At 53.7% G+C, this 19332-nt stretch overlaps 1 protein-coding gene across 2 annotated transcripts in view; it reads right to left on the bottom strand.

Moving 5' to 3' along the window:
• The window catches only part of GNA12 (G protein subunit alpha 12), a 109247-nt gene that overhangs the window by 45856 nt on the left and 44059 nt on the right, over nucleotides 1–19332 (bottom strand). The window contains exon 2 of one of the 2 annotated variants that reach the window (XM_043559574.1): nucleotides 19116–19331. The exons of the other annotated variant lie outside the window; for it this stretch is intronic. Coding sequence (XP_043415509.1) covers nucleotides 19116–19331 — 216 coding nt within the window. The remainder of the gene's footprint in view (nucleotides 1–19115; nucleotide 19332) is intronic. 2 annotated transcript variants of the gene reach the window in all.

Consider the following 19332-nt stretch of genomic DNA (forward strand, 5'->3'; position numbering starts at 1 on the left):
CCCCCGCAAAGCACCTTCCTCCGGCCGCCCTCTGCGTCCCTATCCCGGACAACTCCCCCTGGGGCGGCACCGGCTCACCGCCGGCCCTCCCCCGGCTACAGCATCGTCTGCAGTTCTGCAGCGGCCACGACACCAGCAAAGGGAAGGAACGCGTCATCCGTGAACTCAAGCTGGGCGCACAAGGCTGTTCGTCCCGTAAAGAAGCTAAAGAGAAGACGCCTGACAGGGGCGACTCAGGGACAGCGTGAAAGACAGAGGAGAGGAAGGCGGCCGATGACGAGCAAGCTCAGCAAGCTGACAACAGGCCTGGGTCAGACACCAGTACCCACGACTCCCACCGGGAGCAAAACCAGGTGGGAGAAGAGGGGGCCGTGGGGCACTCAGTACTTCAGGATCACGGGCTGCTGTGGAGTCACCGACCTCCTGTGCTCAGGCCAAACCAGGACTGACGCCAGCGCTCCAAGGACAGTCACCTTTGGCAGGAGACGTGACCTGTCCCATTAGACCGCTTGGGAAATGCGAGCGCAGAGACGGGCTCTGGAGAATTCGCTGAAACGCCCCAGAATGATGCAAAACACCCACGCAGGGGACCTCGGCCACACCGAGCTCCTTCTGTATCGAATATCGCTGACGGGATGGGATCGGAGCCTCATTAAACAAGCTCCAACCAGAACTGGCCACCCCGGGGTACTGTGTCCACGGCACCCTGTTCCCATCACTAGCCTGGTCTTCAGAAAGTTCAGTGACGCTGGGTCACAGACAGCATATGCCAACCCGGGAAGGAAAATCCCCTAGTGTTTCAAGGACCAAAGCGCCGTTCCCCTTAGCACGGGTTTCTGTAACATGATGGCAGAGGAGGGGCCAAAACGCAGAGATTCCTGGTCCTGTGGCTCCTCGGGGCTGAGAGCCTCCCGGAGCCCCCCTACCGGCGATATGGTGGCGCCCCGCCTTGCCTACGCCTGATTCCCCGGGCACACGCGGACCTTGGTCCCTCCATTCTCTCACTGAACTCTGCTTTTCTCAACATTCATGGGGCTGGGATCTCCTTTAAGATAACAATTTTAGGGGTGCCTGGGTGACTCGGTCGAGAGTCCAACTTCAGCTCAGGTCATGATGTCATGGTCTGTGGGTTCAAGCCCCACGTCGGGCTGTGTGCTGACGGCTCGGAGCCTGGAGCCTGCTTCGGATTCTGTGCCTCCCTCTCTGTTTGCCCCTCCCCGGCTCACACTCTCTCTCTGTCACAAAAATAAACGTTAAAAAAAAGTTAAACAACAATTTTAAAGCCTCCTAATACTCTGGGTTCAGAACTCCTGGAAAGGGGAGGAGGACAATCCTATCTTCATTAGAAAGGCGCCCTCTCTCTAACACGTAGAAGTGTCTCACATCTGGCCATGCAGCCAAACACATAAAACTTGTCTTCTTGTACCAATGAAGACGCACGGAGGGCTGAGGGGAGCAGAGGAAGAGGCTGGTTAACCGTCTCTGGGAAAGGAAGCAGGAAGAGGGATCGAGGACGGGGTCGCTGCCCTGGACTGAGCGTGCGTGCCCCCAGCCCTAACCCCCAGCGTGCTGGGCCTGCAGGCGGGGCCTTTGGGGAGTGACCGGCTTTACAGGACGCCCTGAGGGGGGGGCCCATATGGGATTAGTGGCCTCCCTCCAGAGAGGAAGGGGAGAGTCCGGAGCGTGCTCTCTGGGGGTGCGGGGAGGAGGCAGGGAGGAGGGCCCTGCCAGTCTCCTGACCTAGTTACTAAATGGTCGGCCGCCCACACCCACAAGGAATCAGTGAGGAGATGCTCATACACCAACTAGCTGTTCCCAAGACTCGCTGGGATACACCTGCTCAGTCGTTAATACTGATGCTAGAAAGGCTTAGTGACTCAAAGAAAAGGCATGTTTTACCACCATCTAAGAGAAAAAAGGAAGAAAGAAGAAAGGCATAACAAGTGAATAAATCCGCCATTTCATTTGGCTTTAATGCAAAAGTCTCAGCATTTCCCTAGGGACGGCCAGAATAGAGCGGATCCTCCCTTTCTCTAGATGCCTCCTTCACTAGACGCAGTCTCCTTTTCAGTCTGATGACCACTTACCCATCGTATCAGCCCAGTAGCGCCCTCCTTCCTCCCGTGCCCTTTCACCCTGCCTTCCCTTAGAGACCCGCTTGGTTAAGGTCTAACGTTCTCTAGGACACTGACCAACAGTCACGCTCAAGTGGACCTTCACGCACAGGGGGACTGTGCTACTTCGGGCATCTGAACCCCGGCGCTCGGGGAAGCCCATGGCCCAGCGCTGCTACAGAAGAAATTCTACATCGGCAAACTAGTTTAGCGGACAGACACCGCCCACCAGGCCTGGTGCCGGGTGTTTCCGCGTCTCCCGTAAACGAGGCGGACTGCCCTGTTGGACAGCTGAGGGACTGAAGCTCCCTCAAAACGCAGCCAGATGGGCCTGAGTCCAGGGCTCCTCCCAGTCCTCAGGCTCACTGAGCAGTCGCTCGAGGGGACCACGTGTCACAAAGTCTGGGCAAAGCAGGTGGCGGAGAGGAGGGGAGGTGACACTACCACATCCTTTGAAAGGTTCAGATTAACAGCACATTTTAGTTAACCACAATTATTCAAACCTTAAAGATTTAGCAAATTGTTTTCTGTGGACGTTAATTTTTACAATTCATTTAAAAGTGTTTTCATGGTTTTTAACTGATTTTTATAAAAACAATTCTGCCGTGACTAAAAATAATCTTTGAAACCCACATTTTTGCAATTATAGACACATATAAAATTAAAAAGGTAACAGGTGGAGTAGGTCAGTGGATGGATGAGGTTTTCGTTTTCTACGCATGAGTATGTATACATATACAGTATTAAGCGTGTGTGTATATCCTTTTTTTATATATATGTGTGTGTGTGTATGTATATATATATACATATATTTTTATATATATGTGTGTGTGTATGTATATATATATATATATATATACATACACACACACACTGCCTTTTTTTTTTAAGTTTATTTATTTATTTTGAGAGAGACAGAGAGAGTGGCAGTGGGGCGGGGGGGGGGGGAGGGCAGAGAGGGGGATGAATCCCAAGCGGGCTCCACTCGGCCATCACGCAGCCCCGCAGACCCTGATGCGGGGCTTGAACGCAACGAGGTGCAAGATCATGACCGTGACCTGACCCCAAATCAAGAGGTAGATGCTCAGCCAACTGGGCCACCCAGGTGCCCCTATATGTACTATGTCCTGCTTCTTGATCTGTTCACTGTGTGTCACAGACGTCCTCACGGGTCAACGAACGCGGCTGTCTCTCAGCTTCTCTAGGAGCTGTCCGGCATCTGACCCGTGCCAGCTTCGAATCTGCTCAGCCAATCCCCACCGGAGAGTACGGAGGTTTTAGCTTTTATGAGCAATACATTCAACATTCTTTACAAACAATCTCCGCACATTCGTCTAATTGGATTTTCCCTTTCAAATTCATATCATTATTACCGTAAGCTATTGCATAATATGAAACAAGCGTGTCAGAGAGAAACGTATAACCGCTCGGATAAAGCAGCCATCACTGAGGTCAACAGGGAACCATGAACAGCAGCGCCCTCGTCAAACGTCCACTGTGACGTGTAAAATTCACCACCGTCCTGACGCCGTGACAGCATTTCTTAACTTCTCCTGGTAGTTTTATCCCCTGCGTATGTACTCAATAACGTGGCTGAATTTTTACGCATTCACGCGGTCCTCCTGCTCCCATGTCTGCCTCCTCTGGCAAGACACCGCCATACTTGTTGATGGGAGCTGTCCTCTGCCCGTTTTCACTGCAGTGCTCGGAATCACACACCGTTTACTCATTTTATTGGTGACGAGCATTTGGATTGTTTCCAGTTGTGAGTAACGTTGCCATGCACACTGACACACACACCTTTCTATACAGCCAGGGTTGGGACGACGGAGCCACAGAGAATACACATCTTAAACCTGAGTAATTAACACCCATCTGCTTTTCTAAACTGGGTGTACGATTAAATGACCACGAGCACCAGGGTTTATGGAAGTTCCCATTCCTCTAATCCTTCCAATTCCCCCAAGTGTCAAATGTTTTAATTTGGCCAATCTGGTGAGTGTGGAAGATCATTTCATTGCTCCAGAAATGTCCGTTAAGCCTCTAACCCATTTTTCTATTGACCTGCCTATTTCTTGTGGATTTGTGGAAGTTCTTTAAACATTCCGGACGCTTTTCCTTTGTCGGTTGTAGACTTTGAGTGTGCTCTCCACCCTCACAGCTGGTGGGGTCTCTGGATGAGCACAAGTCCTTCATTTGATGGCAGGCAGATTCTGGACCTTTCCTTTTGCATTGGTGCTTCGAATCACTCAATTCTCCCCTATACCAAGACCATACTGATTGTTCCGGACTACGTCCTAAAAAATACTGTAGCTTCTCCTACTTAGGTCCCCAGTCCACTTGAAACTGGGCGTGTTCAGGGTCCAATTTCATGGTTCGCCGTGGGGTGCCACCAATTTGCTTACCTTGTTCTGCTGAGTCACTCAATCCCCCACTGTATGGGTTATTAAAGGTTTTTCTTTTCTCTGTAGGGGTCCAGATGGTAACTATTTAAGACTTTGCGAACCAAACCGCACAGTGTCACCTCTACTGCCTGTTGTTTTTTTCGTAAGCCTTCAAAAATGTAAAAAACATTCTCAGCTGGGGGTCCAAACAAAAACAAGCCACATGAGAGGCTGCAGGCCACACTTTGCCGACCTCTCGGAAGAGCAAGCCCTCCTGCTTCATTTTCCTCCAGAAGTCGCTTGACATCATTCGTCTTCAGAGGAATGTAAATCGAAACCACAATGAGAGAAACAGAAGAAAGCTGGAAGGCTTCCACTTCCTAACTTCCAAACTTACTACAAAGCTACGGTAATCAAAATAGCGTGTGACTGACAAGAGGGTAAACACAGACCGAGAGAACTGAATGGAGAATCCGGAAATAAACCCAACGTGTATGACCAACGGATTTTCACCCAGGGTGCCAAGAACACTCAGTGGGGAGAGAACAGGGGTCCAACAGATGGGGCTAGAACGACTGAACGTCCACCTGCCTCACTCCGCTGACAAAAGTTAACTCAAAAACGGATCGACCACCGAAACGTAAGAGGACAAGCTAAACATAAAAAGGGAACAAAGGGGCCAATCTTTCCGGCTTGCATCTGGCAATGAATTCTTAGATTTGACACCAAAAGCATGACCAACAAAAGAAAAAAATAGATAACTGGTCTTCATCTTTTTTAATGTTTACTTTTGAGAGAGCGAACGTGAGTGGCGGGAGGGGCAGAGGATCCGAAGCGGGACCTGAGCTGTCAGCACAGAGCCCGATGGGGGCTCAACCTCACGAACTGTGACATCACGACCTGAGGCGAAGTCGGGTGCTGAACCGACCGAGGCCCCCGGCGCCCCTCCTCCCCATTCCTACTTACGTCTCAAACCCTCCCTCTGGAATCCCTTCCGTTTTGCTTCAAGTGGAGTCTTCAGGGTTCCTTCAGTACTTGTGGATGATAAACTTCCCCTGTCTGAAGAGGTCTCCATTCTGCCCTTAACTGTACAGAGTCCTAGAGTAGTGGTTCCACCCTCCCAGACTCCCCCGCAGAGCGTCATTCACTCTTTGTGGCTTCTGCTGTAGCATCTGGGAAGAAAGCGGCCCAACCGTCCCTCCTTTTAAATTACACCTGCTGCGGACTCACTGGGACTCCCGACTGTGATCGGGTGTTTTTCTCTTCAGTGACTGTGTCTGCTCCAGCCTTCTGTCCGGAACTTGTGCCTGCACGCTCATCAGACCTTCTCCCACCACACTCCATGCCCCTTCAACCCGCTTACGTGTTCTCCCCGTTTCCGTCTTTTGTCCTACATGCTTGAAATCTGCTTCCCATATTTCTTCTTCTTCATTAACATTCTCTTTTATTGGGTTCACACTACTGCCTAACACATCCACAGAGTTTCAATTTTGGTTTTGTATTTTTCGGTTCTGTAAGTTCGAGTTTATTCTTCTGAAATATGTTAAGTCACTTTTGGGGTGCCTGGGTAGCTCAGCTGGTTAATGTCCGACTTCGGCTCAGGTCATGATCTCATGGCTCATGGGTTCGAGCCCCGTGTCGGGCCCTGTGCTGACAGCTCAGAGTCCAGAGCCTGCTTCAGATTCTGTGTCTGCCTCTCTCTGCCCCTCCTCCGCTCATGCTCTGTCTCTCTCTCAAAGATAAATAAACATTTTTAAAAAATGTTAAGTTGCTTTTAATAGTTTCCAGTTTTTTTCTTAAATAGATTTTCTAACATCTATTTTTTTAAACACACTAAGATCAGCTGTTCCAAAATCTGTGTGTGGTAAATCTACTACCTAAACACTACGGGTCAGATTCTGCTGTCCTTTCTTCTGATTCTAGATATTATGCTTTGTTTCCTTGTGGCTCTGGCTATCCCAACCCCATCTTTAAAAACATCATTTCTGGGGAGTCTCCAGGCTTCAGGCCTAAAGAGTCTTTTCCAGAGAGGTTTCCACTTGCTTCTATCAGGCACTCAGGCACACCATCTGGTGTCTCACTTTGAGGTAAATTCACAGCAACGGGGTTTCTCGGACAGCTCTTACGACGCGGAGAACCAAGCTCCCAAGGAGCCTGTCTACGGTGGGTTTCCTTGTGCCTCCTCCAAGCCGGGCCCTGGCTCGGCAGCCAGGCCGTGCTCTCCACTCCCCACCATCTGGGGGTCCACTTGTGGCTCAACCTCACCCTCAGGGGCCTCAGCTCACTACAGAGGCACTTCGGATCAGAGTCGTCAACTTTGGCAATCTTAAAGGTCGACCTCCTTTTGAGACCCTGAAAACTTAGGAAACATCGTGGTTCGGGTTCACATCACCGAACGTCTCAGGGACATGGCTGCCGGGGCTGCGTCTACCTCCCTGGGTCTCACCCTCGGGTGTGGCCTGGTGCGTCCTCGCCACCTCCCCCGTCCGCACTTAGAGGCTTTCTCACGGTGGCTTTCCAACACTAGAGTTGTAAGTTCCCTTTGGCAGGAGTCTCTGGGTAACTAGTCTCTGGGTAACTGATGTCTGCTGTACAGAAGTTAAAAACATATATTCAAATACATTATCCTCTCCCTTGGGGTTCCTGGCCTTGTCATCGCACACAACGAACAACAGTCCGTCATTAATTCTACCCCCGTCACGCCCCTGAGACATTGCAGGTTCGCGGCCGGATCACTGCAGTAAGGCGAGGGCCAGAGTAAAGCCAGTCAAATGAATTTTTTGGTTTCCCACTGTGCCTAGAAGCTGTGTTTATGCGGGAGTGTATTAAGTGTGGGACGCCATCAGGTCTAGGAAAACAAGATACGAGCCTGCATCGGGCTGTAACCTTTCTGCCGGTAGAAGGTTTTCCTGGAGGCCGCCGGCTGCTGACCCTCAGGGTGGAGGTTGCCGGAGGCTGGGGTGGTTCTGGCAAGTTCTGAAATGAGACGATCAAGTCTGCTGTGCTGACTCTTTCCCGAAAGGCCCCTCCATAGCGTGCGATGCTGTTCGATAGCATCGTACCCACAGGAGAACTTCCTTCACGCCTGGGGTCCAGCCGCTCACACGTGCTGCGGCTTTAGCGACTCCGTTTACGCGCTGTTCTCAACCCTTTGTGGTCATTTCGACCGTCCGCGTGGCGCCTTCACCAGGAGTGGGTTCCAGCTCCAGAAACCTCCTCACTTGCTCACCCGGAAGGAGTGGGTCCTCGTCTGGTGAAGCGTGAGACGGAAGCCGTCCAGCCCCACCCGCAGGCTCCACCTCTGGTTCTGCGGTTTCCACGGACCTTCAACGTGTAAAGGAAGCGGTATGTGTGAGGTGTGCCTGTAGGAGGTCCATTTCCACCCGGACCACCGTGGCTCCAGCTCACAAACCCCCCAGAGGCAGAACTTTACAGCACATTATTCACGGGGATCTACGTTAAAATGCTTAACGCTTCATTTTTTCTTCCCCCGAAGGAGTAGATTTTAGAGGTCTGTGAGTACATAACACTATTCATGATTAATGAAACGGGGGGAAGAAAGGCCGACATCATGAGCAGGAACACGTAAGTTCTCACCGGCCCGCGATCCAAGAATAGCATAACTTGGCTTCCTGCTTCTGTGTCCTCAGGCAAGAGCCACCCAGAGGAAAACTCGGTGCGCCCGCCCCCACGGTGCTCGGATCGGGACCCAGACAGGCCCTCAAAGGCTTGGGCTACACGGAGTTCTCTGCGTTCTAATCCCGGCCAGGCCGCTCATTAGCCGTGTTACTGTAGATACATTTCTTCAACTCCCAAGCCTCACACCCTCTCAGTATCGAATAGGAGGATTTGGTTAGAGAAATTCTCAAGTCCTCTGACTTCAACAGTTAGTTTTAAGAAGGCTGAGTTTTCTCCTACGAATCACACTATGAAAGTTAACGTAGTTAGAAAGGTGACTGACTCACACACACACACACACACATACACGGCACCAAACCAGGATGAGGAAAGTAACCTCTGGTCGTCCAGTACGTGAAAGAGAACTCCACTGTCTGCAGAAGTTATTCACCAATTTCTAACACTTCTGAGCTATTCTTTTTTTTTATTTTTTTTTTCCAACGTTTTTATTTATTTTTGGGACAGAGAGAGACAGAGCATGAACATGGGAGGGGCAGAGAGAGAGGGAGACACAGAATCGGAAACAGGCTCCAGGCTCTGAGCCATCAGCCCAGAGCCCGATGCGGGGCTCGAACTCCCGGACCGCGAGATCGTGACCTGGCTGAAGTCGGACGCCCAACCGACTGCGCCACCCAGGCGCCCCCCGAGCTATTCTTTTAAAATAAAAAAACGACGCACGTACCTCTGTATCCGTACATGTGTATTTAGCTCTATTTGCAGTTAGACGAAAGCGTGGGGCCTCCAGACTGGGGAGTTCTGCTCAGAAATAAACAGGCAGGTCGCCTGGGGGCTCAGTCGGTTGAGCGTCCTGACTCGTCCGACTCTTAAATTCGGCTCGGGTCACGATCGCAGGCTTCATGGGATCGAGGCCCACGTCAGGCTCTGCGCGGACGGCCCGGAGCCTGCTTGGGATTCTCCCTCTCTCCCCCCCTCCCCCACATGCACACTTTCTCTACAAAAAAAAAAAAAAAGAAAAGGAATAATCAGGCATACTACTGATAAATGATAAACGCAGCTGGCTGGCTGGCTCTCAAGGGCACCATCAGCCTCAAAAGTGCACACGTTGTACGACTGCATTTGTGCAATCTGGTGCACGGCAGGGGTGAGGGCCGCCGGAGGAACGGCTGGCGTGTGACTGCACCAGGGACGTCTCTGGGTGACGGAGGAGCTCCAGGTCAGTGTCCTGACCCCAGGGCCGATTACACGAATGCACACGCGTAACAGTGTGACACACGCAGGCACACACACCGCACCAACGGCAACTGTGTTGTTTTCTTCTTATGCTGGAGTCGCGTCTGTTGGGGGAAAATGGGTGAAGGATGTACTATCGCTGCAACTTCCTGTGAATTTATGATTTTTTCAGAATAAAAGTTAAAAAAAAAAGCGTTCGGGAAAACAAGCACCTGATAAGAGACTAATAGAAACCAACAGGAACTCGTTCCCACAGGAAGACAAGAAGTAAAGGGCATCACTAGCAACTCACACAAGATAACGTAAGTGGCTGATAAACATACGAAACGAACTGACGGTCACGGAGCTCTTTTCACTGAGCCACTGGTAACATTTAGGAAGATCGAAGCGAGCGCGTGGAGAGCAGGAAGAGAGCGGCTGGGGCCCGGAGCCCGCGCTGCGCTGCAGGGGGAGGCACAGCCACAGCGTGCAGGGGGGCGGTGCACCGACCGCACTTCTCACTCAGCAAAGCCCAGGTCAACAGTGACCGAGCAGAGCCCTGCTGGTCCCCCTGCAGCACAGGAGGGCTGGCCCGGCGCTTTCCCGGGGTGGGGGTGGGGGTGGGGGTGGGGGTGGGGGGACGTGCGGGCCTGTGAACTGCTGTGGCCTGCCCTCCTCTGCTCCAGATCTTTGCTCCCGCCCTCCTGCTCTCGAAACCTGAAGGAAATGAAGGGTGACCGAGCTTCCCAGAAAGACTGGGACGTGCGATCTGACCCGTGTCTCCCGGCAGAGCCACCTCTGGTCACAGACACCGTGAGCACAGGGTTTACTTCCGTGGCTCCAGGGGTCGGTTCCAGACACACAGGCGGCCCAGGAGCCACTCGCAAAGAAGAGAAACGGACTCTCCGACAGCGTCATTTTAAAATACAAAGTAAGGGGCGCCTGAGTGGCTCAGTCGCTTAAGGGTCTGACTCCTGATTTCAGCTCAGATCATGATCTCAGTTTGTGAGTTCGGGCTCTGTGTCAGGCTCTGCACTGACCGTGTGGAGTCTGCTTGAGATTCTCTCTCTGTCTGTCTCTCTCTGCCTCTCCCCTGCTCTCTCTCTCCAAATAAATTTAAAAAATATTAAAGTATCAGGCTCCATATCAGCCACAGGGCTGACGCCTAGGGAATCCTTAGGCTTGGATGGGCAGTGAGACCAGAGGACCTCCAAATTCCTCTTCAGTTCTAAGACATACAGCCCTGACCACTTATCCCCTCCACCAAGATCATCCTGATTTGAGCCACAGCCCTGTCACCTAGATTACTGCAAAAGCCTCCAAGCAGGCCTCCTTGTTTCTATGACGGAAAGGGCTGCCAGAGCGATCCTGTTGAAATGTACATCAAATCACACCACACTTCCCCCCGAAGCCCAAGTCCTTCCAAGTGGCCCCTCACCAAGCCCCCATCCCCTCTTACCCCACCCGCTCACTTGGCTCTGGAACACAAAGCGTGACCCTGCCCCAGGGCCTTTGCACTGGTTAGTCTGGCTAGAACACATCCCCCTCCCCCGGACAACCACAAGACCTGCTTTTCCACCTCCCTCAGGGCTTTCTCAAATGCCACTCAGGGAAGCTACCTCAGTTAGGGCTCCGAGCCCAGCTTCGGAGGCTTTAACAGTATGGCCCAGGGTGTCCCCGCCGTGCTCCGTGCCGCTTCCACTGTGGGTGTGCGCTGACCTCCCAGGTTCTGGGCACCGGTCAGCAGCCTGAGCGAAAGGACGACAGGCTGGGGCAGACGTGGCCAGTCATTTTAAGAGCAAGACTGAGAAGTGAGTCCCAGGGCTACACTCAGCCAGAGAGAGAGCAGAAAACGTAGCCTGGCTCTGCGGACACGTTTTCAACTCGACTCCCGTGACAGAAGGGAACGCAACTGGGGAAGAACCAGGAATATGCTAACCGCCGCCCTGTTTACCCAGCTAGCCCCCCCATTCTCTATCCCAGGCCCCTGCTTGCTCTCCTCTAACACACACAGCACACGTGCCCGGGCAGGCAGGGGCACGCACGACTGTCTCTTCCTATCAGGAGGTCCGCTCCATGTGGTGCCTGTTCGCTGCTATTTACCGGGGACACACGGTGGCTGCTCCACAAATACTTGCTGAACGAACGCGTTCCACACCATTAGAAAGGACACACGAGACTGAAAGCCCAGTTGCGAGGTATCTCCAGCAGCCCGTACACGTGGAGCAGCCACCACATTACGTGCTCTTCCGACGGTCTCCTCGCTCAACACAGGGGGCCAAAGCAACTTACAGACCCAACTCTCCCTCGCGGCGGCTCCACACGGACCACCGACCCCCTCCCCCATCGCGTGAGAGGCGGGAAGGTGCCAACGGGCCTCTGGCACAGGCAGCCGTGTGTCTCCGTCGGGAACACCGGGCCGCTGAGGGCCCGCACCAGCGGGGGACTCGGCTCCCGCCACACTCACGAGGACGTCGCCCTGCTCCTCTGGCCCTCCTCCCGCCGCCGTCTGGGGCGCACGTCCAGGCAAGGAGCCCCGTGGAAGGTCACCGCAAGGGCCTGGACAGAGGCCCTCGCTACCACCCCTGGACTGGCTGTCCTGCCACTTGTGACATGAGGGGAGAAGACGGCGCCTCCGTCTGGGGCTTCCTGCCACGTGCGGCCAGAGGTCACGGAGGAGCGGACACCCAGGAGCACTCAGCATCTGCCAACAGCAGGAGACCCGCATCCCCAAAGCAGAAAGTTCTCTGGAATGCCCCAAGTTGCACCGCAAGGGGCATCACGCGCTACAGGCTCTGTGCTCGCGCACCTGCTGGGGGCCCCCCTGCCCCCCTCTGGCCTGACACCTCCCAGGACAGCTCCTGAAAGAAGCACGACCACAGGGCATCTCGAGAGCAGAGCGAACAGGAAAAGGCCAAGGATTCCAGGGACGTTGGGCGGGCCGGGCGGAGCGCAGGCAGGCAGAGGCGTGGGCAGACCAGCCACGGAGCCTTCAGAGACCGGCGGCGAGCGCCGTGTTCTCCCCAGACAGCCCGCGGACGCGACCTGTCCTTTCCCAGGCACGCCGCCACCCCAGGCCTTGCTCACCGGCCAGCCACCAGGGAGCCGCCAAGCCCTGAGGGCACACGTCCTCCCTAGCAGGAAGGGCCGGCTGCAGGGGGCCGCGCCCGTCACGGCCGGGCCCCTGGTCTCCGGCGCGCTCAAAGCCACGGAAGTTACTGTGGCCACAAGGCGCCTCGTCCTCCGTTTGGCCCGGCTCTCTGCTGTCTCAGAGGCTTCCTAAGAAAGCTCGCGAATGTTAACCAGGGCGTCCGGCCTTTTTGAAAGGGGGCCGCTCCGATCTTTTCTAAGATGGAGGAAGGGGCACGCGGCCTAACTGATGTTTGCCGCAGGAGGCAGAGGAGGACGTGGTGCCCTACTCTCCCAGGGCCCGACGGAGGGGCGTTCCCAGCCCGAGGGCTCTTGAGCCGAGTCTCTACAGCCCTTACACGGCTCGCGTCCGTGGGGTGAGGGCCGGGCGGAGCAGGCGACGAGGCAGGGCCAACACGGATCGTGGCCGTGCAGGAAGTCAAGCCCTGGGGGCCACAAAAGGTGAGCACGACACGTGTGGGTTTTCCGTCAGGCGCCAGGGTGCCGCGTCCAGTGATTCTTTTGATGGCGTAAAGTATAAAATCATAAATTATGGGCCAGCATGTAGTATAAAGTTACCCGAGGCCACAGGGTCATTTCCCTCTTAAACCGTCACATTCGGAGGACTGTCAGGGGGCAGCACCCGCACACGCCCGTGACAAACAGCTGTCCTGTCCATCTACAATTCAGCCGGTGCACTCAGCCTCCCCGAGCTCCTCTGCTGAGGTCGGGAAGACTCGATTCCTTTAAACGTGAGGGGGGGAAAAATAAATCTCCGTACTAAGCAGAATCCTTTCATTTCCAGGAATTAAGAAACCCGGGGCCGTCAGCATAAACGTGCTCCTCTGAGCGGAGCCTTCGATTCCGTCTTCAAAGCAGGAGACAGAAGACATCGTCAAGCCAACACAACGTCCCACCTCTTTGAAAGAGGAATGGAAAGGATGCACCGAGTGTCCACGGTCGACGTGAATCGTCCTGTGTGCGTGCCACACGTCCGCCCGCGCGGCCTCCCCGCCATCTGCACGGATGCTGGGCTCACAATCGGACAACGGGAGGTCACGTGGAGACTCCGGGGACTGTCCGGTCCTCTGAGCGCGAGAAGGTGCGCCTAACCTAGGGTCACACCAAGCTGTTTCCGGAGCCGTTGGGCCACAGTCTCGAGAGCACACTGGCTGCCTTCAGGCAGGCAGGTCGGCACCCGGTGAGCCCCCTGGCTGCTCTCACGGGTCAGGGTCAGGGGAGCTGGTGATGAACACGAGGTAGACTACATAACGAGCCGAGAGTCATGCAGAAGCAAACGCCCCAGCAGCGGTAAATCCGAAGAGGTGGGACCGAGTGTCAGAACCACTGGTGCTCGGGCCTTGGTTCTCAGTCTGTCACCGGGCCTTCTGAGGGAGCCCAGCAGCCGGCCTCCGCCTGCCCACCACTGAGCCACTTCGGGAAACCTGAGAGCGGCTGCAAGCACACAGCGGTTCTGAGGCTTATGGGGGTCCTGCACTGCTCCACACCGCCCCTCGTCCCTGGGCCGGAACAGCGTGGACAGGGAACCCAGGCCAGACCGGCAGCCTCCCCCTGCCACCGAGCCCGGTCTCCTCCCTGCTCCCACAGTGGCTACGCTGGTGAGACCCTGTTGTGTCGCCACTGCCTCGTGACCACAGGGGAGGCGAACCGGCCTGAGCAGAAGGGGGACAGTGCCAAGGAAGGCACAGAGAGGTTCCCCGGTGGCCTCACGGTCCTGCACGTCTGCTGAATGCCCTCCCCCCCCGACCCAGCTGTCCCTCACTCCCATCTTTACACAGCTCCCCCATAAACACCTCCCCTCATCCCTCCCTGCCCGGCTGGAAGTGCCTACTTTCTCCCTTTATGCCTAACGCAGCCTGTATCTCCCTCAATTATATTTCTTGGCACATTTCACTGCAATTATTTGTTTGTAAGTGTGTCTGTCTCACCAGCTTTCAAAACAAATGGGACTCGACCTCAGCACAGCGCCCGGCATGCAGGGAGGGCTAAGTGAGTGTCCGCCTGCCACATGGCCCAGCAAGGACCACGATGTGCAAACTCATGGTCACTATCGGGGCGGAACTTATACACAAAAGACAACGTGCCCGCCTCCGCTGTACTGTAGTAACGAACGAGACCCTAATTTCAAGGTATCACAGAAAACAGGTAAGTGGTGAATATATTATCCATATTCTATATTACAGGCACGTGAGTTAGTGCATAAATCGCAGAATTCATTTAAAGACCCAAAACTGTCTTTAGTTAGCACAAGGTCATAGGCAGAGACAATACTTTCGTTCGTCTACCTACGAGGAAACCTCTGGTGTGCCTTGCTACGTCTCAGAAGCGCTGTGAAAGGTAAGAGCTAACGTAGTGCGGTTGTGCGCTTTGTTTCTGAGCTGCAGAGCTTATCAAATTCCGCGTGTGACTGGCAGTCGACCTCAGGGACCACACAGAAGGGCCAGGCGGCCTCCTCTTTGGAGCGGGAGGAGCCCCGGCCTGCACACCCACCCTGCTCTCCGCCGAGGAGGAAGGGCCCTCACACGGCTGTCACCAGACTAGGCTTTTCTCCTCCCTCTCCCTGGACTGGCAAGTAAACCCAGAGGGCAGAGGGGACAGGAACAGTCTAACACCTGGTGGACAGCAATTCTCAAAGCAGCTGGATCTCTCCAGCGAGAGACTGTCAAGGGCCTGTCGCCTGGGGAGAAAAAAAGAAAAAAAAAAAAAAAAAGAAAACCAAGTTGATGAAGCATCACCCTGGAAAGGATGTGACACTTAAGAAAGGTCCCCAGAGGAGAGAGAGCAAGGTCGGACTGCAGATGGGGAAGGGAAGGGCCTGGTCATGCTGCACGGAGATGCTTCTGTTCCCCACGGCGGGCCCTGCCTGCACACCTCGGCAATAATGACCACGAAGGCCTACTGTCCCCCATTTCAATCAGATGCTCTGATTTTTAACTTATTTTTTAATTTTAGGGGGGGCGGGGGGAAGGGAGAAAATACCAAGCAGGCTCCAAGCTCAGTGTGGAGCCCGAGGCAGGGCTCAATCCCATGACCGTGGCATCATGACTGGAGCTGAAATCAAGACTCAGATGCTCACCCAACGAAGCTACCCAGTTGCCCTACTGATTTTTATAAAAAAAAAACACACAGAAAAGTACAAAGTAGAAAATAACAAATACTGGGACGCCTGGGTGGCTCAGTCGGTTAAGCAGCCGACTCTTGATTTCAGCTCAGGTCACGATCTCACAGTTTGTGGGTTTGAACCCCGTGTCGGGCTCTATGTTCACTGTCTGGATCCTGCTTTGGATCCTCTGTCTCCCTCTCTCTGCCCCGCCTCCGTGCCGTCTCTGTCAAATAAATAAATGTTTAAAAAAACTGAAGAGAAAAACCCAAACAAACACCTGGGGCGCCTGGGTGGCTCAGTTGGTGGGGCAACCGGCTGGGGCTCAGGTCATGATCCCACGGTTCGTGAGTCTGAGCCCCGCAGTGGGGTCCGTGCCGTCAGCACAGAGCCTGCTTCGGTTCGATCCTCTCTCTCTGTCCCTCCCCCGCTCATGCTCTCTCTCCTGCTCAGAAACAAACAAACAAACGAATGAATAACAAATAGGTACCTACCACCCAGTGAACCAAACCCAGGGGCAGCTGCTCCCGGTTACGGCGGCCGTGAAGCCTTCAGGACTGCCGGGAACAGTACGCCTCTCGGGTACCGCGTCTTCGGGGAGCCTGGCTGCTGGGCGCACAAGACGGAAACAGAGGCCAGTACCCACCTTGCACCAGTTTCACCTGGCCACACGCCGAGGTGAGGTCTAGATTAAAGGCTCTCGGGGACAGGCTATTGTTGGCCTTATGACTGCCATACCCCCAGCCTATCACACCCGTGCCCAGCACAGAAGGTGCTCCTTAAGTGTTGGATGAATGAATGGAGTTAGAAAGACACAGACTGGCTTCTGAGGCCCAAGTTTCTCGCAGGGATTACCATGAAGACGGGCTGCGGAAGCCTTAACCTCTGCGGCTTATTTCCATGTCCTTCCCTGCACGAGGCCTCGACCTCAGCTGGGAGGCCCCTAGCTCGACATGACTGCCCCCCACATGACTGTGGAACAAGGCAGACAGGAGTCTGGCAAAACCACCCCCACACCACCCTCCCTGACGGAAGGCTTACCAAGCAAGAGCTCTGAGTAATCAGCTGTGGATGCCTACATGTGCCTCTCTGGTCAATTCTCGACGGGTAGTAGTGATTCCATGTTCTTCACAGGGACAAAGACTCAAACCCCAGTGTTACACGGAGATGCTGTATTCCCTAGCCGTTCCGGATGTTCCTGCTCTTTAGAAGATTAAGATTTCTTTCTGTGACAACTGCATCTTCCAGTTCTGTCGACTGTTCCACCGTTATTTTATTTTATTTTATTTTATTTTATTTTATTTTATTTTATTTTATTTTACATTATTTTATTTTATTTTATTTTATTTTATTTTATTTTATTTTATTTATTTTAACGTTTATTTATTTTTGAGACAGAGAGAGACAGAGCATGAATGGGGGAGGGTCAGAGAGAGGGAGACACAGAATCTCAAACAGGCTCCAGGCTCTGAGCTGTCAGCACAGAGCCTGACGCGGGACTTGAACTCACGGACCGCGAGATCATGACCTGAGCCGAAGTCGGCTGCTTAACCGACTGAGCCACCCAGGCGCCTCTCCACTGTAATTTTTGAACTTAACTTGAAAAAGCATGTCAAGGTGAGAAATGTCCCCGGTTGGATTCAGTGATGGGTATTAAGGCGAGTGGGCAAAAGCTTCAGGGGCAACAGGACACCTGCATCGCCTCAAAGCACCCCCCCCCCCCCCCCACCGCGTATATGACAGTACCCGGGAGCTTGACAGCTGAAACCCAGCAGCCACGGCCTTTACTGAGCCACGAAGGCTCGCGTCGCTACGAGGGGGCACACCATCTCTTCTGCAGTTTTCTGGCCAAAAACGAATAATCTTGTCCTAACAAGGAGGAAATACCAGACACACCCAAGTAGGGACATTCCACAAAATAACTGATCGGTGCTCTTTAATGGTGTCATGGTCACAGAAACCAAGGCAAGATGGAGGACCGTCACTGACTACAGACTAAGGCAATGTGGGGTCCTGAGCCAGATCCTGGCACACAGGGAAGTCCCCAGTGGAAAACGGTGCAACCAGAAAAAGGTCTGTTGTTGCATTCACGATATGAAACCAACATGAGTCTCCCGGTCACGGTGGTCGTGCTACGGCTGTGGGCCAGGTCAGCCTTAGGGGCGACGGGGTGAACAGCATATGGAAACTGAACGGAAAAAACGACCAGGCAGACCGCATAAATACATGACAAAAATACAAGTAACTCATTAGAGAAAAGTGGCAAGAGCACCAACGGCATAGCCCAGAAGGCACACAGAGCCGATAAGCATCATCAGGGGAATTTCAACGACACCACGAGAAGCTACTATCGCAATTTTAAAGCCACGTAACACTAGTATCAGCGAGGACGAGAGCTAACGGGGACCCTTTTCTGCTGCTGGCAGACGTGTTACAGGGACGACCACCCTGGAACACGACCTGCTGCATCTGGTCCATTTGGAGGCATAGGCGTCCGCGGCCTGGGCAGCCCTCCTCAGCCGGTACGTGTCGCAAGGAAAGCCCCGAACGCATGCGTCTGGAGACACACAAGAGAGACCACAGCAGTTCTGTGTGGAGTGGCCAAACACGGAAAACGGTTCCCAAGCACAGCTTTGAGAGAACGGACGGATCCTGTTTATTCCCACCGTGGACAGACGGCCGCAGAGAAAATGAAGGAACCACAGCCACACCAGCAACGCGAATGAATTCCGAAATCGCAAGTCACAGGAGAGCATATTCACTATGAAACCATTTATATAAAGTTTGAAAGTAGACAAGACGGTTTAAAAATACATCTCGTAGCAACACTGTCAAGAAAGGGACTGATGGTTCAAAACGTGGGGTCCCAGCTCACAGGGCAAAGGGAGTGAGAGTCACAGGTGCTTCTGGCCCCCCGGGTGTGGACGGACGGACGGCGGGCACGGCTGCTCCTGTTACAGGGGAAGTCTGAGCCCTGTCTAGAGCGAATGAAGGGTTGTTAGGAAAAAGCCAAACGCAAACAGGCGTGTCTTCAATGAATCTAAATGACAAAGACGACCAGGCATGTTTCAAAACTTTTGGACATTAAAACGGAAGGAAAGAACCCAAAGAGAGCAAGTGGACGGTTCGGATTAGCAACCAAGGAGCTGATCTGGAAGGAAAGGGTCACCACCTGCCAGCCGGGAGCTGCACCGTACAAGCCGGAAAGCGGTTTCAAGGAGACGTTAACTTCCAACCATGAACAAGGCCTGAACATTTTAAGCTCCTTGAGTTACACGGAGCTTTAACAATACTTTGTACTCCTTGTACTTACTTAGCCAGAATGAATGAATATTGCCCCTGCTGAACCATTTAGATAGCTTCATTTGCCTCCAGTGTGTTTGCTGTTGGTGGTGTTGAATATTAGGATGTACAGCAATTTGCAGCTTGCCTGTACTTTGACAGTTTTTAAGGAACTTCTGAAGGCCAAAACCGGTCATGAAAATCACGATCGTGCAGCCTGGGGGAGGGCTCACTCACCAGCTGGAACTCGCTCCTCCGGCTAAAAGCCTCCCTGATGCCAGAGTCCCTCCAGAGAGCGCTCAGGGCGGGGACGTACAGCTGGAAGGTGGCAGGCTCCACGGGCAGCCCCGCCTTGTTCTCAAAGGCCAGGAGAAACATGCCGTGCTTCTCATTTTCCGAATACTGCCACGGGATGCCCAGCTTGTCTCGCGCATCCACGAGGACCCGTGAGCCC

Source organism: Prionailurus bengalensis, chromosome E3 (genome assembly GCF_016509475.1).
Source record: "Prionailurus bengalensis isolate Pbe53 chromosome E3, Fcat_Pben_1.1_paternal_pri, whole genome shotgun sequence".
Lineage (NCBI taxonomy): Eukaryota > Metazoa > Chordata > Mammalia > Carnivora > Felidae > Prionailurus > Prionailurus bengalensis.